We start from the raw sequence: 23,486 nt of genomic DNA on the forward strand, positions 1-23,486 counted from the left end.
AAGAGAAGAGAAGAGAAGAGAAGAGAAGAGAAGAGAAGAGAAGAGAGAAAAACTGAAAACAAGAGGAGACATACACCACCACTGTCATTCCAGCTATGACCATGGGCCACCAACCACAAAATATGGTAAGCCAAGGAGACCACACACAGACACGAGCCCTACAGAAACAAGCAGTGCCTTACATTAAATAAACACATACAAGACTACACTAATACAACAAACAAAAAATATGATCCATCTCTTCCTAGCATGCTCACTTTTTCACATTCCTGTCATCCAGTGAACATACAGTAGAGGCAGCCCGATGTACTGTGCAAACATGCAGACACTAACACGACTGTAATCACTCTCTCACACACACATATCGATACACATGCACATAGACACTGTACATCTACTACATGAATGCATATGTAAAGCCTGCCACAACTCACACACCACACCAGTACATCACCTATGGCAGGTCAAATACATCCCTTTTAAAAAACACATACATACATGTGAGAGCGCTTAAAGCTTTCTCTGTCTCCCATCCAATCAAGCAAATCCACAATGCGGAGTAGCTTGCTGTGAAACAGAGCACAGCACAGCCAACACTTGGGACAGCCAGGAGCTCGAATACCAGACCAGACAGCAGCTCTTTTCCCCCCCTCTCTCTCTCTCTCTGGCAAACCATACTCCTTACCTGAAACACTGCGGTGGCCATCCTGTCTGTGTGTGCCTCTCTTTCACTTTTTTGGTTTCCTTTTTGGTGCGGCTGGTGTTTTAGTGCTGCATTGTCCTTTTCCTCTCTCTCTCTCCCCCCCCCCCTGTTGCAGAGGTTTTCCCTGCGCTCCGTCCAGATGGCTAAAGCTAAATCCACTCTCACTGTTACCTTGGTGCAGCGCAGAGCCGGAGGAGTGTACGACTGTGTATGAATGTGTCAGAGAGAGAGAGAGAGAGAGAGAGAGAGAGAGAGAGCGAGAGAGAGAGAGAGAGTTGGTGTCTGTGTTTCAGGCTCCAGGCTAATAGGTCTGGCTAGTCTCTCCCTCTCTCACTCCTCCTCCTCCTCCTTGAAAATGAGCATAAAAATGTCTAAAGAGTCTTAATGTGAGAGCGCGAGAGTGGGGAGAAGTGCAGCCAAAGGAAAATCTTAACATCCCACAACTGGAAACGGCGCAGTGCAGCACTCAGCGCTGAATAAGCAGGCAAAGTCTGGCTACTGGCTATAGCTATTTCCCTCTCTTTTGCTGCCTGGGTTTTCTCCTCCCTCTTGTTCAGTCCATTTTCACCCTCCTCCCAAACAGGGAGCCACATGAGTAATGAAAAAAAAAGAGAAAAAAAAAAATATTGAACAGAATTTCCCAGGGAGATCAGGGCGAATGGGACTTGAGCTCAGGAAACAAAAGCACAGCCCTATTCTTTCTCACTTTTTTCACACGTACACACACACAAACACACACTCCTTCTCCTTCCTCACAAGCTCATTCTTCATTCTGTCCTTGTTATCAGCTTCTCAAGTTACAGGTTAAATATGAGTCGCCCCCTCCACCCACCCACCCACCCCCCCCCTTACACTCGCCTTTTCTGTCTCGTTCCCTCTCTCTCTTTCTCTCTTTGACTTTCCCTCTTTCACACACACACACTCACACACACTTACACACTCAGTCTACAGCTGCAACGAGAGAGAAAGTACCATGAATGAATGCATTGACTTGATAACAACTCCAAAGTCAAACAGTGTCAGCAGCAGTGAGGGGATACATACTTATCAGTCACTAACACAGCACACTATGTCTTTCAACTCCCGGTGCCACTTAATCATGTTGACTACAACAATAAAACTCTGTCTTAATGTCGATATAATCAGATATGGACGTGAACTAAAGATTAAAAACTGCAACCATGCAACAACATTGTACAGTAGAGTATTGCACTGTGCAAGAGGTCAGTTGAAAATGATTGACTTTACTGATCAATTACCGGCCCCTTTAATTCAACAATGCATGCAACCACCTTTTTATTTCAAATGTGTATTGATCTTCTCCCACTCCATACCTGAATATAAATATAATATACATATTCAATAATAACCATTGATGACAGGCTTTTTGTGGGGCATGCATAAGCAGCTTCTTCATTCGCTGGATGAGGCTTATAACTCGAACTAAAACATTCTGCCATCAGCTGACTTAAAACAGTCACTGCAGCTTTCGAGGGTGAGAAAAGTCAGAGATCAATAAAATCGCAAGAAATCGAGTGAAAGTCGGCTCAAACGACACACGTGAGCTGTCGTTCTCTTCACATTGATGTCTTTAAAACTCATAATCACTCAAGCCAGCATCTTTTTTCAGTGTCTGCACATTGTGACAACCATAACCATATTATCAATCCAGCTATAATTTTGTGATCCTGTTTTTCCATGCTGTCTTTCTGTAATTTCTTGCTATCTGGTCTATTCAGTACGCAAAACATCTATTCCACATCTGTCTACCCTGGAAGAGGGATCTCTCCTCTGTTGCTCTTCTTGAGATTTCTTCCATTTTCTCCCTGTTAAATGGGTTTTTGGGGGGAGTTTTTCCTTATTTGAATCAAGGGTGTAAGGATAGAGGATGCTGTATTGCTGCACAAATTGTAAAGCCCCCTAACGAACATTTGTGATTTGTGATAATATGAATAAATTGACTGTGGCCTGTGTTATGACATGGAGTGTATTCTGCACTATGGATTTGTATATAACCCCCAAAACCCCACCTTACTCCCAGTTACTGTATGTTGGATTGTTTAGTCAACAATATAGCAACATGTGTACCATGTGGCTGTTTAGCTTTGGAGATGGAATAAAAACAACACCGTCACCGTGATCAGAGTACTGAGTGTTGTGGTTAAAAATCTTCCCACGGAAACATCTTTTGACCATTTTGACCGACTGTGTTTGTAGTTTTGTAAGCTGAGGCATAAGAACAGAAAAACTACAGACATCTTTTATGTTCTTGTTTAGTTGCTGCACTCAGGGAAAGAGGCCGTGCTTACAGTAGGATTGTCAATTAACACTCACATTGATGACATGTTAGCCTAGATGCAACAGTGGCATCACCAACTTTTGTGAACATGTCTTAAGACTGAAGTTTGCTCAACTTTTCCTGAAAGTGACAATACTAACAATAGACAATCTCACCTAACAAACATTTCAGAATATAACAAGGCAGGAATTCCTGGAACAAACAAACCACACCTGAAATTACGATGATAGCAAGGTACTTCTAAAGTATGATAGTTCTCACAGATGTATAGTAAGCGTTGTGGCATTTCAACTCGTTTCCTCACAAGCTGTTATCCAGTAGCAGATAAAGGGACATTACTGAAATACGTGTCACAAAAATTTGTAGTAACTATTATGCCTCAACATGGAAAGAATGGCCGCCGTCTTTGATCTCGGCTCGAAAGTAATTACATGGAACGTAGCTCTAAAGGTAACACCTTTTGCTGAAGTCATGTTCACCAGATGTCGTCTCAGTAAACGTTATTTAATTCACTATTAATGACAAGGGCCAGGAAGTCAGGAAGGAAGGGCTGCCAGAGAGGCGACATATGGTTTATGGTAACAAAACAACATGCTTGTTTATGTGAGATACACACCTTTTTATGGAGGGACCAGGTTGAACTGTGGGAATTAGGAATTCCCCTTGCTTCTTGGTGTCTGTGTTTGTCCATGTTGGAATGAGTTAGAGCTTTGTGCTTCCACAATCACCGCAGTGCAATTATGCATCTATATGTTAGGGATTGTAAAGCATGGGAAAGTTATCTGTCTGTTTTTGAAACTAATATGTTCTCAGTCTGGTCTTTTTCCTGTGTCTTAGCTTTTATTACCTTCCTGATCCCGTGACTGCTGTCTATAATCCTTTTGACATCAGATTAGCTAAACGACGCCATGCCGCAATTTTTTTTTTTTTTTTTTTGCTCATTTTGTTCTAGCAGAGCCATGTATGCAATAACTTGAGGAGAGATGTCATTCCTAGTAAGTTAAATCACTGGACTGTTGACAGGCCTCTCTTTAATATCATCATGAATCCTTCCTGCTGACGACAGCACACCTCTCTCGGCGCTGTCATCCATGTTCAATTTGACTTTTGTAACTGGAAAAACACAGTGGCTGTTTAAGCGAGAAGCAAACACACAAAGATCAATTGTTTTGTTATGATTTCACGATGACGACAGCGAGAAAACGAGACAGGGATGGGAACAGTTAAAATGAAAGATGAAGAGACAATAAGACAGAAAGAAAGGGAGGAACATAGAGGGAGAGGAGCTTTCACAAGTCTGACTCAGGCTTTCCCAAGTAACAGCCTAGCCGAGCAGATCACTGTCCCCCAGAGTCCAGTGGAACGTTTCACCAACGCCCACTCGTACAGACCAGATTTAACATGGATTTTTTTCCTGGATGGTCATGATTAAGCAGCAGCAGCTTAGACACAGTGAAGCAAACACAGGACGGAAAAGTTGTCACTCTGAATCAAAGTACTAACTGGAGTTATATGGGTGGGGAGCTTGAACTCCTTCCGCTTGTAATGAGGAGGTGTCCAACAGCAAGGCATTTTACACAGCTGTTCCAGCAGTCAGGAACACTCAGTGATGCCAGAAAAAGAGGATGCATGCTCAGCAAAAGCTCTTTGGATGAATAAAGATATAAAAACACGTTTTGTTGGACAATTAATTCAAATCTCATATTATTTATTAGATGGTATGTTCTACTTGATCCTACCCCTCACTTGTTTCTGCCATCATCGTCTTTTACATGCACTTGGCCGATTGCTGACATTCTTTCCAGCAACTCCTGATTACTCCATCATGTTAAAAGCTGGGTGTTCCTGTTTGTTTTCTCTACTGTATCTATGCACATGTTACTAAATACATGGCTATAAGCCACAGCTCCTTGTGTAAGCCATTTACTCATGCACTGGGACAGAGAGACAGAAATGACAGATGATTGTTTTTGGTTTTCATGAAGCACACAAATCAGGGAACCTCTGTTTTTGTTTTTGCAGCACAAAATCGTTCAAATATATCCAATCATTCTATTTGAGCTCGACCAGATAATAACAAGAGGATCTTTGCTTATAAAGTCAAAGTTGAAGCTGCATTAATCAATATACTTATGCTAACAATGGATGAAATGGGTGACAAATTAAAGGAAACACCAACATAAAGTGTCTTAGTAAGGTGTTGGGCCACCTTGGCCGCCAGAACAGCTTCAATACACCTCAGCATTGAATCTACAAGCCTCTTCTGGAGGGATGAACACCGTTCTTCCAAAAGATATTCCCTCTTTTGGTGTTTTGATGATGGTGGCTAAGAGCACTGGTTAACATGTCAGTCCAAAATCTCCCGTAGGTGATCAATTGGGTTGAGATCTGATAACTAGGAAGGCCATAGCATATGACTCAACATACCCTATGGATGGGGGCATTGTCATCCTGGAAGAGACCACTCCCATCAGGATAGAAATATTTCATCATAGGATAAAGGTGATGACTCTTTGCAGTGACCCTTCCCTCTAAGGGGACAAGTGGACCCAAACCATGCCAGCAAAATACCCCCCACAGCATAAAAGAGCCACCAGATCCCCTGACTGTAGGGGTCAAGCATTCAGGCCTGTACCATTCTCTTGGTGTACGCCACACATACACTCGCCCATTTGTTGAGAATATGGTGGAGGATGACTCATCTGACCATATCACTTTTTTCCACATCTCTGTAGACCAGTGCCTATGGTTTTTGCACCACTGAACTCTTAAATGTGCATTCATCTTTGTAATGAGGGGTTTATGCAGTGCAACCCTACTATAATATCCCTCTCTATGTAATTGTCGACCGACTGTTCTTGCTGACGCAGTGTGATCACGTCCTGCATTGACATTCTCAGTCACCTGAGGACGAGTTGCTCCTCTGTTTTTCCTTACATATTGCACTAATGCACGAGCATTACGGTCATTAAATGTGCGCTGTCAACCACAATATCCGACCCTATTTACTGTTGTCTTTCCCATGGATTTAAACGCAGCTGTCCCTTTAGTCAGTGTTCCTATTGAAACACTGGCCAGTATTTGTGACTCATGCTCCTGCCATCCATGCCCAAACAATGAACCCTGTTACAAAGTCACTCGGATCTTTTCCTCTTGCCATCTTGATACAAAATCAAAATCAACTGGACCTGCTCAGCATTTTTATACAAGTCACAGAGCATGACTGGATGTTAATTGTCTAATTGTACAATGCAGTGCACCTGTGTGTGTTTTTTTTAATTGTCACCCATCTGTATGTTTCACATGAAAGGTGTTGCTGTGAACAAACCCCCAGGAAATTATCGCCCAACTCTGCAGTTGCCCTTTTTTAGCATCTTTAAGCTCTTTGTTTTAGTTTTACAGCCGGAAACTTTACAGTTTTAGTTCACTCTCGCCGCTCTTGTCGACCCCAGGTGGGCAGAAACATGACTCCAAACGAATACTATCTTTGTTTTGTGTCTGCTGGATGTGTAAATAGACAACTGTTTGCTAACATGTTAGTCATAACAACTTTATAAGGTGATAATATGCCATTGTCCTGTTTACAGCTGTTCCACTGCCCCCAAGTGGCCAAAATAAAATTAATGAATGCAGCTTTCAAGTTTTCTTAGTTTTCCCCCAGGACTGGAACAGCTCTTTGGGTTGTCTAGACAAAGCCAATGCTTTCATTTAAATTAAAGCAATATATGTCTACATATGACATATTTGACTCCAAATATTTAAACTCAATGAAGCATTCCAATCCTCAGGGTATGAAACTGATTGAAATGAAACTAAAAACATAAACACTAAACAGGTAATATAACTAAAATAATATCTGACTCATTCAGAGCTCTCAAATGAGAGACCATATGATTCATCCCATGTTTGTGTTGTTGTTGTGTTACTGCAATCACTTACTGTCATACGGAGGAAGGCAGAGAGGCAAGCATGTGTTCTGTCCTGTGACTGCTAATTCAATTAGCTTCAGAGCTGCCGGCTGACTCTGTATTTGATCAGACAAGGAGTTGCTCACTTGAAAACACAGCACATACAGATGCCATGGCAAGTACCCAAGGGAATATTCTGATTACTATCCCAGCCCATCTATTTCCTACTACAACTACTACCTACTAACCACTACTACCCCGCCCTCAGTCAGTCCAAGTGATATGACTTTCACATGGCTTCTTGCATGTTTCCTTAACAGGATTTTCCCCCCAAACTGTACTGCTCCCCCTCCTACTGTAACTCCCATTTCTCATTCTCTGCAGGGCCGCCACCACGTGGAAAAGGAAGGAAGTTGTTAATGTTGTTACTGGGATTCAAAACCACGCCGACGTCTTTTAAACTAAACTTAACTCGAGGTTATGTAATGCCTCCGGTACTTGACAGTAAAAGAACAATCTGTTGCACCTCTCGATTAATGGCTAGTTTATCTCACTCTCTATGAAGTTTGCTCAGTCCCAGAGTGGCTAAAACCTGTATGTAAAAAGGTCACATTAACAGTGACAAAGCCTTCAAGCTAGCATTTGCATGAAAGCAGTATCAGTCTGTGGAAACAAATGTGTGACTTTGTAGTGAATTTTCAGCATCCTTAAAGAGGTTTGATTACTGACATACTGTTCATTAACTGGGATTGTATTTTGCACACAATTTAAATGGCAGCACTTTCTAAGAAAGCAAGAAATACCATATAACATAAATAGACTAGAAGTAAGTTAAGAGTTTAAGTCTAGCCTGAGCAAAGATGTATGAATAATCAACAGGAAAGAAAGTCAAAACCACCTGATAGCAGGAATTCACTCTTCCGCTGTTAGCAAAGAACTAGAAATCTCTTGTGTCCGGTCTCACAAGTGCCAAAGCTACAGTGCTATAAAGTCTACTGTGAAAAAGCTTTGCTGCTGTTGTGCAGCAGTGACATAGCTTCCAATTAATGCCTGTGTGATGAATCAGCCCAAGAGCAATGTGTGGTATCTAAGGGAAATTGCCGGAACAGAGGATGAGGTTAATCATGCCAAATGATAATGACAGCTGCTGCTGCTGCTGCTGCTGCTGAAGGAAAAGGATTTATTAGACAAGATGAAGTTTGAGGACAGAAGAAGACTTCCTGGGTCATTTCTGTCCAATTCCTGTATAAATACAGTCACATACACAAAGCTTGAAGTATTGGTATTAGCGCTGAAATGATTAGTTGAGTAATCCATTTGTTGATTGAGTGAAAAAATATCAAAAACAATCTAGTTAATCAATTGATTGTTTAAGTCACTTATTAAACAACAAGACTAAGAGTCTACATTCATGCTAGAGGCTCCAGCTGTACTTGCGATGTGATGTTTTGAGCTAAATGCTAATGTTAGCATTCTAACATGGTCACAATGACCATGCTGACATGCTGATATAATGTTTACCATGTTCACATCTTAGTTTAGCATGTTAACATGCTAAAATCTGCTAATTAGCACTAAACACATAGTAAAGAATGTGATTTTAAGTATTTGATCAAAATAATCGACAGACTAATCGATACTGAATATAATCATTAGTTGCAGCCATATTGGTCATAAACCAAAGTATTGGCCAAATTTAAATTTTAACCTGTTGATAGACTTATATGGAAACTGATGGATTACAAAGTTATTGCAATTAATCCTGAAGAGAACATGAATGCCTATTAAACCATTAATGTCAACCCAATGCTGGTGCTAAAGAAAAGGTTCAGTCATTAGGATTCATCATCTGGGAACCATGAATGTCTGTCCAAAATTTTATGGCAATCCATGAAAGTGGTGGACTGACCCACCCACTGACCAATCAACTGCCATCCCCAAAAATAATAGTAATCACTTGATGCAACCCAACAGGGAGGTCAAAGTTCAGAGTCAACAACAAAATACCACCGTCGAAGGAGTTTTGTTTTGTTTTTTTTGTTTTTCTCAAGAGATTCAACTGACTGTATGCTTGCAGTCACATGGGATTTAACCCTGTTCTTGCAGTTGAAGGATGTTTTTCTAAAGACACACTACATGACTTTGTACATGAAGCTACTAGTGGTCACCAGACAGTTACTGTAATCTCCCACAGTGATAAATCAAAGTGGTTTCCACCAGGTGAGGGGACATCCAGCTGCAAACCCAATGCACTCACTCTGTCAAAAACACACCTCACATGTGTGTGTGTACAGGTGTTTGGATGTGTCAAAGACGTGGAGGCAATAAATAATACGAAATATACGGTCTGCCTTATTCTCAGCCGCACCAAGTACTTTATATCTCCAGATGATCTCTCAGAAATTTTAAAAAAACATCAGGAACCGGCAGCCACTGTCATGCAAACAGTGCAAGAATGACTGCTTGTTTAAACCCACTGGTATGTAGTTTTAACCAGAAACTTCTTGGAGGGGAGTACATTTATGTAATTGATCACAAATGTACAGGTATATACACAGATATGCATTTTTTTAATGATCTACTGTATAAATTCATTAAAGTCTCTTTTCATTTCATTCTTGTCTTCCAAAAATGTTTCAATAACTTCTCATTTGCATGAAAAGATTCAAAGAGAAGTGTTAGTAAGGCTGCTACTACGTTTAGCAATACAACACAAGATATTTGCAGCTTTTGAGCAACATGGGGACATATCCATTAGTAAGCTGCAAGCAACATATTTCTAACTGAAACATGTTGTACTCAGTGAAAGGAACTATGGGGGTCACAAATAACAAATCTGAAATAACAAAAACACACGGTGGAAGCCAGCTACCACAAAAAAACACATGATTTTTCTCCAGACTTTCAAAACAGGCATTCTGTGAATTTCAGGAACAGGGAGAAAAAAAAAAAGGAAAACAACTGCTTAATCATGTTGGAGTGGGGACTGAAAAAATAGTGAATACATGTTCTTCCGCGTTGCTTTCACAGACCTCCTTCCTCATTAACGGTGGAACATGGTAGTTTCCTTCTCAAAACACACTTAAGAGGCAGCAGAGGATCAGTGAAATCCAACGGCCTCCCCTCAGCACCTCAGCTTATTCCTGACCTTACGTGTTACGAGCCCACAGTACACCACAGTAGAGTAGGAGAACCGAAGTTTATTGAGACCACATTACCCAGTACATTTACAAAAATGATCAGGAAAGCAAGTATAATCAAAAGTACAGGTGTACAGTATGTGAAATTGTATGAAACATTAAAAAAATAACAAATTTAAGAGGCTGCTGATAAATACCATCACACTGTTGGACTGGGTGGCAAGATCCTTCATTACTATGAGCATTACTTTGTAGTTTATTGTGATAGAATCCCTCATATTTGACATCCTGCCCTCTGGTCAGAGATACAGGTTTCCAAAAATTTGGTGCAAAAGGTTCAAGTTTTTGTTTATCCCCATGCCCAATAAGTGCTTTTAATTCTAAGCTTAGCAATTTATTTTTCTTATTTCTGTTTTCTTATTTCTATTTATGTGTATGTCTTTCTTTTAAGATACATCCATATAATCGGAATTGCATGTATAGTCTTTTATTGTCTTGGTGTATTTTTATTGTGTTTACGCTTTCATGGTTTTGTGTTTTTATGCTGCCTTGCCTCTTGTGGGACAATAAAGATCTGAACTGAACTGAATATACATCTTCTTGGTAACATAAACACTCACTAGACAACGCCGAAGCCTAAAATAGTTCCCAAAAAATGCACCATTTCCTTCTGTTTGAGCAGCCTTTGCTAAAAACTGCAGTATCCAGCTGTTTTAGGAAATTACTTGGCTTTTTAACAAAATATGAAACTATTATTTGTGATCTGTTTTTAAAGATTTTCCTCTTCAGTAGGAATGAACGCGCTTGATGTAGAGTGCAACGGACAGGGTGCAGGACAGCCGTAAAGTATTGAGAGATGTAACATGTTGGACTTTCATGGCTCTTTTATGAGATCTGACAGTAAGAAAAATACAGAATAACACAAGCCTTATCCTTCAAGTCAAAGATGTTTGTGTCACGGCTATAAACAGCAGTATGTTTATATCATATGTCAGACAGAAAAGGGAAATCGTTTCACTTTGTCACCATGTCAGTCAGTTTCTAGTCTCACATTTTTGTCTGCTTTTTTCCCTCTGCCATAAACTAACCCTGCTGTCATTTCAGATCTCACCTGCCCTGAGGTTAACTCTGTGTTCCCGCCATTCCCTGACACCTGACCTTCCCCACCCACCATCAGCCCAGTAGCACATATACTGGCTTACTTCCATTCACTCATTCATTCCTTCATTCATCCAGATTGCTATTTTCTCAGCTGTAGTTTTGCCTGTTTTGACCTCTTAACCTGCCTGTTTGAGTTGTTTCAGTTCTCTTTCCTGCTCTCCTGGTGGACTAGTTTGTCTTTTTTGCCTCTGCCTGTCTGGTCTTAAACTTTGCCTGTTTTTTATCTTGAGTAAAGCTGAGCTTTTTACCTTTTTTGTCTTACAGTACTTCTGAGTCATGCTTTTGGGTTCAAACCTTATTTTACTGAGCCATTACAGAAATGCTTTCAAGCACGGAGAAAATATGTTTTACTGCGCAAAACAGGAAGAGGGTGCTATCAATTTATGAAAGAACAGACTGTACGGGCCACTGAAGAGGGGATAAAATGCAAAATTAAATCATTTTTCTATAGCTGTGACTGCACTGTTAATAGACAAATACATGACAGGGAACTTCTATCAAATCTATGTTGCATTCTTGAGTGGTAGCTGCAGGGTGGGAGCGTCTATCATGGCTGCTACTGTGGTTTATTGTATGTCTGAGGCTGAAATTAGCGTGAGCAGACCAAGAACTCTTAAGCAGTATGAGGTTTTACCTTTCCTTAATGTTTTCACAGTGGTATATCGGGAAAGCCCCAGACATCCTGCCTCTCCATTTTTTAATAAGGGCGTTAAGTTTTAGCAAAGGAAGAGGACAAGTGGAAGAGTCAGGGAAATAGTTATGGGCAGGTACTATGTACAATATACCATATTCACTGCAAACTAACAAGAATTAAAATACATTTACTCTGAATTCACTCTTGTCTCTACTTCCAGGGTGATGTAATGATCTCTTTGTGGCTCTTTCTTGTCATCACCTGGTAGAGAAATTTTACTGACAAGATTTAAAGCATTTTTCACAGCCAGTTACGAGCAAACACACATAACAGTGGAGGACATGCACATGTTCACGCACACATGCTGTACACAAGTCTGACCATTTGTTTGCAGTTGCAAGGTTAAATATGGGCCACATATTATGTTCCCTTATCTTGAGACAGAGATTTATAACTGTAGAGTGCACTTGGGATAACTGCTGTCCCGAATAAGAGTTATTATCATGAGTTTAGATTCCTAACATGTAAAATCATACAATATATGACTGACAGTGCATAGAAAAGAGCCTAATCTCTTTTTTTTTAAAGAAATAATTCATAAAAATGAACCCAACAGTCTTTTAGGCCTGACTGAGTGCTGATAGAGATCACAACTGACCCTGTCATGGTCACTCCCTTGTTTTTCATCTCAGGCTAGTTAGCAAATTGCTTCCTGCCAAAGCTATGACATTTTCAGTTGAAATGTTTAGAAAAGGAAATGCTGCTGTGATTTTTAGAGATGGAAGGTTTCAGTTTTGTATATATAGACACTGGAAGTATGTTCTGGGCACTGAGCTCTAGAGGTTTAACGTCTCCTCCCACAAATGTGACCTCTGGCTTCCTGAAATTCAAATGTTATCAACAAGTATGTTGTGTACAATTTCATTCATCACACTTTGTTCTTCGATACAGAAACATAACTAGTTGAGTAGGTTTTTGTGAAAACAGAGGAAAAATGGCAGCTCTTTGATTAAGGCCCCCATTGTACAACCGATTTACAATATAATTTTTGTACCAATGGTGGACGAGTAAGTAGGCACAGAAACACACATGTAATACAATATTAGAATAGGTACCTGTTTGTTAAAAACACTTACCCTCTTTACTGCCTAACTTCACATCTTGTTCCCTTGTACCTAGGTGTGAATCTTCAATTACCTATGATTCACCTGTCAATGATTCAAATGCAAAGCGATTCTCGATGCATCTTGATGCATCTCACAGTATCGCATCCTCAGTTTTCTATATTACTGCATAGAGCTACTGTTTCATCAATTGATACAAGCAGTCAGATAAATCTGGACTCCCTTTTTATTTAGGAGGTGCTTTCAAAAATCAGACTATAACAGTCTATGATATAAAAAGCTGCATCTTTTCAATACCAGTATCTGTGTGACCCACCTCAGTAGTTGACAGTGTCTTGTCCAATTCATGCTTCCCAGTAAGTTCATAAAATTCGAAATGTGCCCAGATATCTGCTTTCAAAATACTGGGTGCATGTTTTTATAACTTGCTGCCTCCCTCCCTCTTTCGCCCACAATTCAATGCAAGAGAGCAACGTTGCCTCTGAAAGGTAACTGTAACTTTACAACTTTATTGTCCAGCCAAGGCCGGAAGATCAACAATCAACGTTAGTAGGTTATAACTTTGTGTAGGCTGTTATTTTAATCACAATAAAATCTGTTAATAAGAAATTAATGGCAGGTTTGGCGTAGTTTTTTTTTTCAAGTAGGCCTAATTATATCTACAAACTCCCAATTATGTTCTGTCAATGCATTGATGTAGAATCGCCAACAACCGCATTGCGATGCATTCTGCTTGTACCTGTATGTATCGGTACACACTATACATCGTTGAAACACATTCAGATGGAAGTAACCAAAACGGCTGATGTGGCAAAAGATCCGACTGAAATCATCTATGAACCTCTATCTTTAGTTGGCATCTGAAACTACCTCCTCCCACACCTTTCCGACATTAGAAGTGCTCTGCGTCTGACAATTCTTCCAACTTTCCAAAACCAACAATCTGACAAGCCCGACTACTTCATCATCCTACTTCCATCACTTTTACAACCTAGTGGCAAAACCTTGAATGCCTTAAAAAAAAAAAAAAAGAAAAGAAAAATAATTTGCACAACCAGACAAGAGGTACCATAAGTGAGGAAATATGCTTGTTTGTTATTTGAGTGAACAACCTGTTATTGGCCTTTTCAGTGCAAAAAGTTACAATATCGCTATGACGGGACAAATGAGAAAGGTGGTAAAGAAAAGTGGATTGGGCATATCATTTCAGCCATTTTGCTTGAAAATGCTCTGCATGACCAAAGCCCCCACCTTGTATTTAGTGTGGCCTGTCTGCCCTGCACCCCTGGCATTTCCTGTGAGTAAAAGAGGGGAGTGGGCAAAGCTGGCAACTAGCACCTATTTTAATAATGGATACCAGATGAAGGGTGTGTTATATACATAGGTGTACATATGTGTGTGTGTGAGTGTGTGCATGTGTGTTGCGAAACATCCAGTTAAACCCACAGTTGTACCTTTAAACACACAACTTTCCCTCTTTAACAACCCCGCAGGAGCTTCAGCTTCACACTGTTCTCCCTCCCGTTTTCTTCGACGTGCTCGGTGCCTTTCCAAAACAACATGAATCAAGCGACGGCTCCATCCAGAGGTCTTTTATTTTTAGACGAGGGGCGATCTTCAAGACACAAGAGTTCATCCAATCTAAACACATTCTGGTACATAGAGCACTTGTTTAGACATTCTTAAGATTTTTTGCAGAACATAAACTCCACCTACCCCAGCATCTGCATGTACCATATATACACACACACACCATGAAGAGTAGCTGACTCCACCTAAAAATAATATTTCCTCCCTATAAGCTTGCATGCATTTTAAAGTGCAAGTTCAGACGGTTTAGGTGCGTCTCTCCTGTACTTATCCATGTGGAAAGCAACATCATAAAACTGCTGACACCTTTCAAACATGACATTTTTTTTTCGTTTTTAGTTGGTGTTTTGATTCTTACCTTTACTTCGCATTTCTTGTGGCAGGCTATTCGGCACACTAGAGAAAACAGAAAAAAGAGAAGATGAAATTAACTTCTTCATGTCATAAAAATCTCCCAAATGTTGAAACACTGCGGTCAGGTATGAATCACGACTTTAAGTGGTTATCGAGGCGGTATGAAAAGGAAAGAGGTTCCTTCGAATTCCACAGAATATTTGTTCTGAGGTCAAAGTTAAATATCATCTCTGCAGGTCTGGCATCTGTGTAGTCTAGTTTAATTATCTTTGGGATTACAGGGATTAGAGTATCTTCGTGTCAGCCAACATATAACAGTAAAATCGATTACAACACGTATTCGTCTTTCCATTACACTTCTCTCATGAATGATTTACAATTTACAACGTAAAACTATGTTCACCACACCATAACAGAGCTTTACAGAGGTTCCAGAGAGATGATTATCAAGACAATATAGACATAACTTAACTGCACATGATAAAGAAACCGATAGGCTGCGTCCCTTTCAATTATAACGCAGCACATTGTTGTCCAGACAAAACATTTAGTGCAGTGAATAATATTTTGTACGTCTCCAGTCATCCTCTGACTTCTGACTGTTGGTGTTACTCGATATGGAACGGAGAGAAAATACACAGACTGCTGTAGCTACAAGTCATGGACAGACAGTGTGTCACTAACCAAACCAAACCAGCATCTAACAGATCCAAAGTGACATTTGCAGGTATGTATACATGCTGATTAATGCGCTGCAGATCAGCAGCTAATTAGCTATCTAGCCTGCTAACTGATGTTAGATGTACTTTTCCCCTGGTGAATGTTTGTTTGCTCACTCGCTCAACAATCAGAGGTGCAGTACATGTTTGTAAGTTAGATAAGAAGGAGACTTCAGCAGGAAAGCTAACGCGGGTTGCTGTACAGAGTCTGTGGCTCTTGTGTCGTGTAGCCGGATGCAATCAGGCTCAGTGTGACCGTCTGCGCTGTTTGAGTGATAGGCTGACGTGTTATCGCTTTATGCAAGATTTGATATGCTGTATTGAAATAAGGACTCCAGCTATGTAGATAGATAACAGAACATTGTTTAATCCAAATAGTGTAAAACTAAGAGGCAACGTTATGTAACCAAAGAATTTAAAATGTAAATTTATCCCGTTTTTCTCAAAATAGAACACAGGACAAGTGATTTACAGAGCAGATATATAGCAGATATATACTACTATGTCGTAGTAGACCAAAAAAATTGAATTTGAATTCTGAAATAACAGAAAACGAGATGTAGTAGCGGTAACTAGAAGTCTTCCCTCACAAAATAGTGAATGACATCGGTTTGTGGCAGCAGTTTCCTTGACTTTGGGTTGCGATATGTTTGCTGATAAGTCCACCAGCTCCATTCATAATATATCCAGATACAGATCGCGTTAATACCAGGTGTAAAAGGGGCCTATGAGTAACCTCTTTCACAAACAAGTAGTTACGTGATCCATTGTTAATATCAAAAAACATTGATTATGGCCCCTTCAAACAAGCTGAAATTGTGTATTTAAAGCAATTTAAACAATGTTATGTGGGTGACAAAGCTGAGACAAATTCATAAAAATCTAGCAAGCAACCAAACAAGATAAAAGACATTGCTCTTCTACTGAATTTCAACAAAGTTTTTGCAGTTTCCCTTCCACCCTCGAGCCCTCTCTCTGGACTCCCACAGGGTCTACAAATAAGGGTCAAGAGGGGAGCACCTGGACCAGCGGCTCATAAATTGTCAGATCCCCACGAAGGACAGAGAGTCAAAACACAGCTCAGCGTGCCGAGGCGTAGGCTTTCCAAATAAAGGAGAAGACTGTATGCTTTTACTGGAACACGCTACACCTTATGTAATGAGTTATTCTTCCTGTCTCAAGCCACATGCTTCAAAGCGAGTGTAATATCTATTGTGATTAGCGGTTAAGTCATTGATATGAAGTTGGAAAGCAGCCCATCCTCAAATTGTGTGGGAGTGCGATCATGTCTATGTTATACCGTGTTACGTCATCATTCCTATGTTTTTTTTTAACCCCATAATGCTTATATATAATCTCTCTTGCTTCAGATGTACAGCTCCTTAAACGCTTAACTCTCTCTGATTTATGTCCCTTAATCTCACAGTATATACCTCAACCATTTCTAAATCCTTAAACCTTTTGTTTATGAAACCATATGTGCTCTATCGTTTACCTCCACATTCTTAAAGAACCAGTGTGTGAAGGATTTAGTGGCATCTAGCTTCGAGGTTGCAGATTGAAACACACTGAATACTCCTCCCCCCCTCACCTTCCAAGCATGTAGGAGAACCTACGGTGGCCGTGAAACTCGCTCGCATTAAACATGACAGGCCCTCTCTAGATCCAGTGTTTGATTTGTCCGTTCTGGGCTACTGTAGAAACATGGCGGTGCACCATCTCCCTATGTAGATATAAAGGACTCTAAGGTAACAAAACCACAACCATTCTTATTTTCATGGAATTATACACTAATTAAAACATATTTATTAATATTACATTTAATTTCTGCCCAGTCCGTTCTGTTAGATGCCATTAAATTCTACACGCTGCACCTTTAAAGTCTGACATTTCACTTTTGTTTCCTATTTTTTCATCAGGGAATTCAGCATCTTTTTGTGCACAACCAGGACCAGAACTCAGAAACAGACTAGCTTTGAGGTGGACCAGCTAGCAGCCATAATATCACGACAAAACGCCACAACCAACCATGTTAAAAACTGTTCAAGATGTTTAAGATGTTAACATCATCATAGACCGAAAACAGCAGATGAGATCAGATCTTTGCAAGGCTCTTTGACCTCAGGGCGACCAGTCTGACGACTTTATTGGGTTACTAAATCATCATCTTCTTCTTTAACATATTCCCACTTTAATATTGCTAATTAATCTTTCTAATTTGCTCCTTTGCAGCACCATAAAAAAGCCTTAAATACCCATCAGTCTGGTTGAGGGTCAGAGGTTAAGTGTTCATAGCAGCTAGGGGGGGGTCCACCTAACAGCTACAAGGCCTTAAATCCTCCCCAGGAGAGAGTTTTCTCTTTTCACAGGGACACCAGCATTAATTCATGAGAAGTCAGCCATGTTTTACCTGACCGACATGTCGTATTTTTTCAGTCATTCACTCGTTAAACCTTTTCTTAATTAATACTGTTATGTCTTACACCAGGCATACAACAAAGTTAGGTATTAACATTTAAATTAGATGAGAAACTCTACTTCACTAAACTGGACACAGAGTGTACACATGCTGAAACTGGAGAAAGTGAGAAGCTTCCTTTTAGGAGTCAAATGTGTAATTATATCATGGTGCATTTAGTTTCTATTTAGGCACTCGCTGGGACTATATTTGCACTTGGGGGGTAAAATTTTAAAGTCAGTTTGACTTCTTAATTAGAGGCCTTCAAATGTGGGTGGCAGCATGAAATCCTACCGGGATGCACAGTTCCAAAAAGACTCGAGTTCCCAGGGTCAAAGTGAACGGAGTTCTTCTACAACATGACCCACATCGTTTATCACAGGACACCGAGACTTGAGACAAAGTTACACTCAGTCTGGAACAACATACACTGGATGAGGTTAGCATTTATTATTTGATCGACTCTTTATTATCCCACAGAGGAGCATCTAACCTTTCAATCATTATTTTCATTATCAAACATTCTGTCCATTCATTTTTTTGTTATATTTTTCTATATAATTCTAAGTATTTAAAAAATCACACACACACAAATCTTAGTTGGCAAAACAATCTCATCACACAGGTCCATTTAGTCGCTGTTCTGAAGCTTTCAGTCAAAACACATGATCTTCCTCAGCAGATGTAGTTTATCATGGTATTGTAGATATTCACATTTACATTTTTTCTGAGCACTTTTAAGGACTTCTCATCCATGTTGGCTTAAAAGTTGAGATTGAAAGTTATTCCCTGACCTCGGATACAAGCAGTTGACAAAACCGTCTCACCGCAAGGTCCATTTAGTAGCTGCGTCGGAGCTTTCACTCAAATCATATCATATCTGCCTGAGCTGAAGGAGAAACTTTTAATATCAACTATTAAGCCAACATGGATGAGAAGTCCTTTGTGATCAGAAAAATGAAAATTTGTATATCAATTCCACGATAAACTGTGCAAACTCCAGCTGCTGAGGAAGATCATGTGATACGATCGAAGATTCATCGGACAGTGTGGTGAGACTGTTGTGTCAGCTACTGTTTCCATGTCAAGAATAAACTTTGAGAAACTGGAACCAGTAATTATTTGGCTTTTCTACTTGAGAAATAACTTCAAACCAATAATCACTTATCAAAAATTGTCCATCCACTAATCAATTAATTAACTCATCATTTTGGTAGCTTTGAAAATGCAAAAACTGGAGTAAAAAGATTTAAGAAAATTGTATTTGTACTGTGTTAATGTCCTAAAGTGCTTGTGCCACATGTGGTATTTCCCACAACATTTATGATAATACGTGAGTAATACGTGAGAATGTACATATACTGCAGCCTGCACAAACTATTTTTGACATACTGGTTGTGACTTAAGTCTTGTGGAATGCTCTCCTGGATGTGAAATTCAAACATACTTGGCTGTTTGCTTGATAAGCATAAAAGCCATGTGCTTGTCTATCCAGGACGATGTCCAGTGCCCTTCCCAGCACGTGAGTCCCCAGTAAACAACACTCCTGGGCCACATGGGAGAGAAGCAGGACTTCCATATTGGGTGTGAAAGCACTGAGCTCGGACAGCTCGGGTTAGGCTTTACCTTGTTAGGAAGTTAGAGCTTTGGAGGATAAACAGAGCAGAAATGTTCCTGGTGAAGGAAAGGAAGATAGGGGAAGAGGGGAGGGGGGGACAATCACAGCAAGAGAAGAGACGAGAAGAGAAGAGAAGAGAAGAGAGCAGAGGAGACATTACTGGAAAAGATGAACAGTAAGTGGGTGTACAGCAACTGCTCACATCAATCATTGGCAAAATGAAAGGGACAGCGGGGAGATGATGAGTGTAGTTCCTATCTGACTCGGGGTCTGTGGAATGCTTTACAGCATAGGAGAGAGAGAGGTTCGGAGGGTGAGAGGAGGGTAAAAATGACAAAGAGGTGGGGGAGTGTGACTGAGGCTGGGTGATTTCCTTCCCCTGGTCCCTTGGAATGAGCGTATACTCCCACAGGGCTGGGCTGAACCTCCTTACAACATTGAACACAATCAGAGGGCAGGGCTGGAGAATTTCCTCTTCCTCTCCCCTTCACTCTCACTCTCTCCATCCCCTCTTTGGTCCTTTTTTCTCGGGCCTCTAATACACAAGCGAGAACACGTGAGCACCAACACGTGTACATACAGTGTACTTACATACACAATACATCACTCCTGGGTACATACTAACTCACTGACTAATGATGACTGGTGCCTTTAAGCCAAATTGCCCCTCAGGGACATTAAAGGATAGGTTCACGATTTTCCAAGGCTGTCTTAAAACAATATCCAGCTGATCAAATGAACATTTAAATAGTTTTGTTTTTCCTGCTGTAATCATTCCTTCTGTTCATACTGACCATAAAGAGATCTCTTCCTAATGCACTTACAAGTGATGGAGGACGAAATCCACAGTCCTCCTCCTGTGCAAAAATGTATTTTTTACAGAAACTTTGGAAAATTTCCACTTTATTTGACCAACTCAGATGGCTGAAGTGTCATTATCCCCAGACAAACTTTTACATAGTTTTTTGCACAAAACGAGGCTTGTGGATTTTGTCCCCCATCATTTGAGTGCATTAGGAAGCGATTACAGCAAGCAAAACCTGTTTCAGTGTTCATATGGGCACCTAACGATTGTTTTCAGCTTTGAATTGAATTTATTGCTAATATTATATTTTACAAGAGAAACTGAGTGACAAATAATGGAAAGGATGTAAATACAATGTGTTTTGAAAGATTAGTCTGAATAATGTGGCTGAAAGAACACATAAAGTAGACATGGATACACATTTTATTATATTTTATCTTATATTTGCTAAATAAAAATATTGTGAAAAGATTATATTGTAAGATTATATGTTCTGGATTTATGGAAATCGATATTTCTCAATACAATTTTTCAGTCAATTCAGAGAAATGATATTTTGTGTATAGTAATTTTGAAGAAGGGATTGATTTTGATGTTTTATACTGTATGTATAGTAGTAAATTCATCGTATATAAGGGACACAGAAGTGGCCTCAGACAGCACCCTGCCGAAGGCGAGATAGCTGAAAAAGTTTGGTGAATAAAGCGCGGCGTTTATCTGATATAGACATCCTAGATACTGATGACACTGGAGAAAGTTGAGGTAATTCTAACAGTATATATGAGGCCTGTATGTGAGCATATTGTACCAATCAGGATCAGTGACTTAAGCGTTAAAATATGGGGGCAGAGGCAACAATATGGAGGGAAAAAAGGTTCAAATCTGGATCTAAAACTGGTATGTGCGCTGGCTGCTGACCCTCATCACGTCCCGCATTCAAAACAGTATCACACACCAGCCACCAGCCAATTTGGGATTAGCATGAAAAAAAAAACATAAAAAATAAACGGATATCCCTTATGAACTACCGTCTTATTGTGTAGGATTAGTAACTATTGACACTCTCATCACTCTCCACATGGGTGTCATCATTCAGGCACCCGGCCCACACAGCTAAAATCCCTGGCAGTGTTGGATTTCTGTGGGTAAAGCCCCACCTTCATCCAGCTGCTGAGGCTCGCTTGTCATGGGAGATTCTTGAAAACAGTGCAGGAGTGTAGAATAAATCCAGAGTGAGAGTTCCCATGGAATCACTCTGTGTCATTTGTTTGCTTCCTCCTGACAAAACATAATTTCTGTTTATTTACTTTTCTGTCTGTTTTTTTTTTTTTTTTTTGGTGTTACTGTGAGTATTAGTCTGACTTTGTTTGGTAGGAACAGCTGTTTCCCTTGATACGAGCTGCAGCTACTAAAAACATAGTAAATTAATATGTAAATATAACAAAAAAAGGTTGACACATGTGGATAACAATATGCACAAGCTCAGGCTTGAGATTTGGGCTGCAAATTCTGGAAATTTACACTAGAAGTGAGCGGCAGATGTAGTTGAACAGATGGATACAGTTACTCCATTAGAAAAAAAAAAAGGACTCTACTGCCTCCTGGTGGTTACAGGTGGGACATATGAGATGGGTAGTACTTTGATCCATCCATTGAAATTCAGTATAACACTGACGCTTTTATGCATCATCTTTGAACATAAATGCTATATGCTCACAATCCTTTTTCAAAAATAACTATAAACAATGTTCTTTATAGAAAATCAGCTGCAGAACTTACTTATTAATCGTTTTGTCTCATATGGAAGTGACAATAAAATCCTTTAAAAAAAAAAAAAGTCTGCATATGAGAATGTTTTCAGTGATGAACTTAATATAATAAAAATAAAATTCTGAGTCAGGAAACAAATCACAGCATAGACCACAGTGTAAATTTTCTAAATATTCCTATAATTATGAATAAATTTGAAATGGAATAATTACAAATAGAATATTAGTATTTTTCCCCCTCAGGTCGGCTTAAAAGGGCTCCCCTGAATATCTATTTTCTTGGATCCTCATCAGTCATGTAAACCATAATATGTTCTTATTTTTTCTTTTTTAAACCTTCATTTAACCAGGAAAGTCTATTAAATGTGGGAAACCTCTTTAACATGGGAGACCTGGCCAACATGGCAGCAAAAAAGTTACAGACAAAACAACACAAAATGAGACAACACATAAACACATAAACACATAAACACATAAACACATACCAAGAAAGATAAAATACCCTGAGAACTGAAGCAACTGGCAAAGTCATTTAGTCTTTAATGTCAGATGTCAGATTCCTATATTCATTCCTATTCTTTGGAACAGTTTGCCAAGAGATTTGAAAATAATAAGAAATGCAAATAGATTGAAGCCCAGTCCGTGCCTTAATGATTGTGTCAGAGTTTTGTATTTTATATCTTTAATGGTGATGATGTTTGTTGCTGTTGTTGCTGGGTTTTTTTGTATGTTTGTTTATTTGTTTTTCTGATGTTTCATTGTTTTCTAATATTGTGATGTTGTTGGTGTTTTAAAGTTATGCTGCTCAGTACACCCTCCTCAATTATCCTTAAAAGCTTTCTAGCTTTATTATGTTTTATCCTTGATAACTTCAATCAATCATTCCTCAATTCCTCAAACTTTTGCAGACTATTTCATGTGGCTGGAGAAGAAAACATGAAGGCGTTCCTTAAAGGACCAGTGTGAAGGATTTAGCGACATCTAGCTGTGAAGTTGCAGATTGCAAGCATATGAATACCCCTCCCCTCCCCTTCAAAGCATGTAGGAGAACCTACGGTGGCCACAAAACTCATGAAAAACATACATGAAAGGCCTTCTCTAGAGGCCAGTGTTTGGTTTGTCCACTCTGGGCTTCTGTAGAAACATGGTGGGCTCCATGGAAGAGGACCTGCTCCCTATGTAGATATAAGGGTCTCATTCTAAG

General features: G+C 39.8%; 1 protein-coding gene across 12 annotated transcripts in view; it reads right to left on the bottom strand.

Annotated features, from left to right (window-relative positions):
• Positions 1–23,486, bottom strand: part of tns1b (tensin 1b) — a 174,396-nt gene that overhangs the window by 90,932 nt on the left and 59,978 nt on the right. For 11 of the 12 annotated variants that reach the window (XM_044365258.1, XM_044365257.1, XM_044365248.1 and 8 more), the window contains exon 3: positions 14,918–14,955. In XM_044365258.1, coding sequence (XP_044221193.1) covers positions 14,918–14,955 — 38 coding nt within the window. Of the gene's footprint in view, positions 1–685; positions 1,191–14,917; positions 14,956–23,486 lie in introns of those variants that run through there. The other variant, XM_044365255.1, reaches the window with a different exon arrangement.

This window comes from Thunnus albacares, chromosome 11 (genome assembly GCF_914725855.1).
Source record: "Thunnus albacares chromosome 11, fThuAlb1.1, whole genome shotgun sequence".
NCBI lineage: Eukaryota > Metazoa > Chordata > Actinopteri > Scombriformes > Scombridae > Thunnus > Thunnus albacares.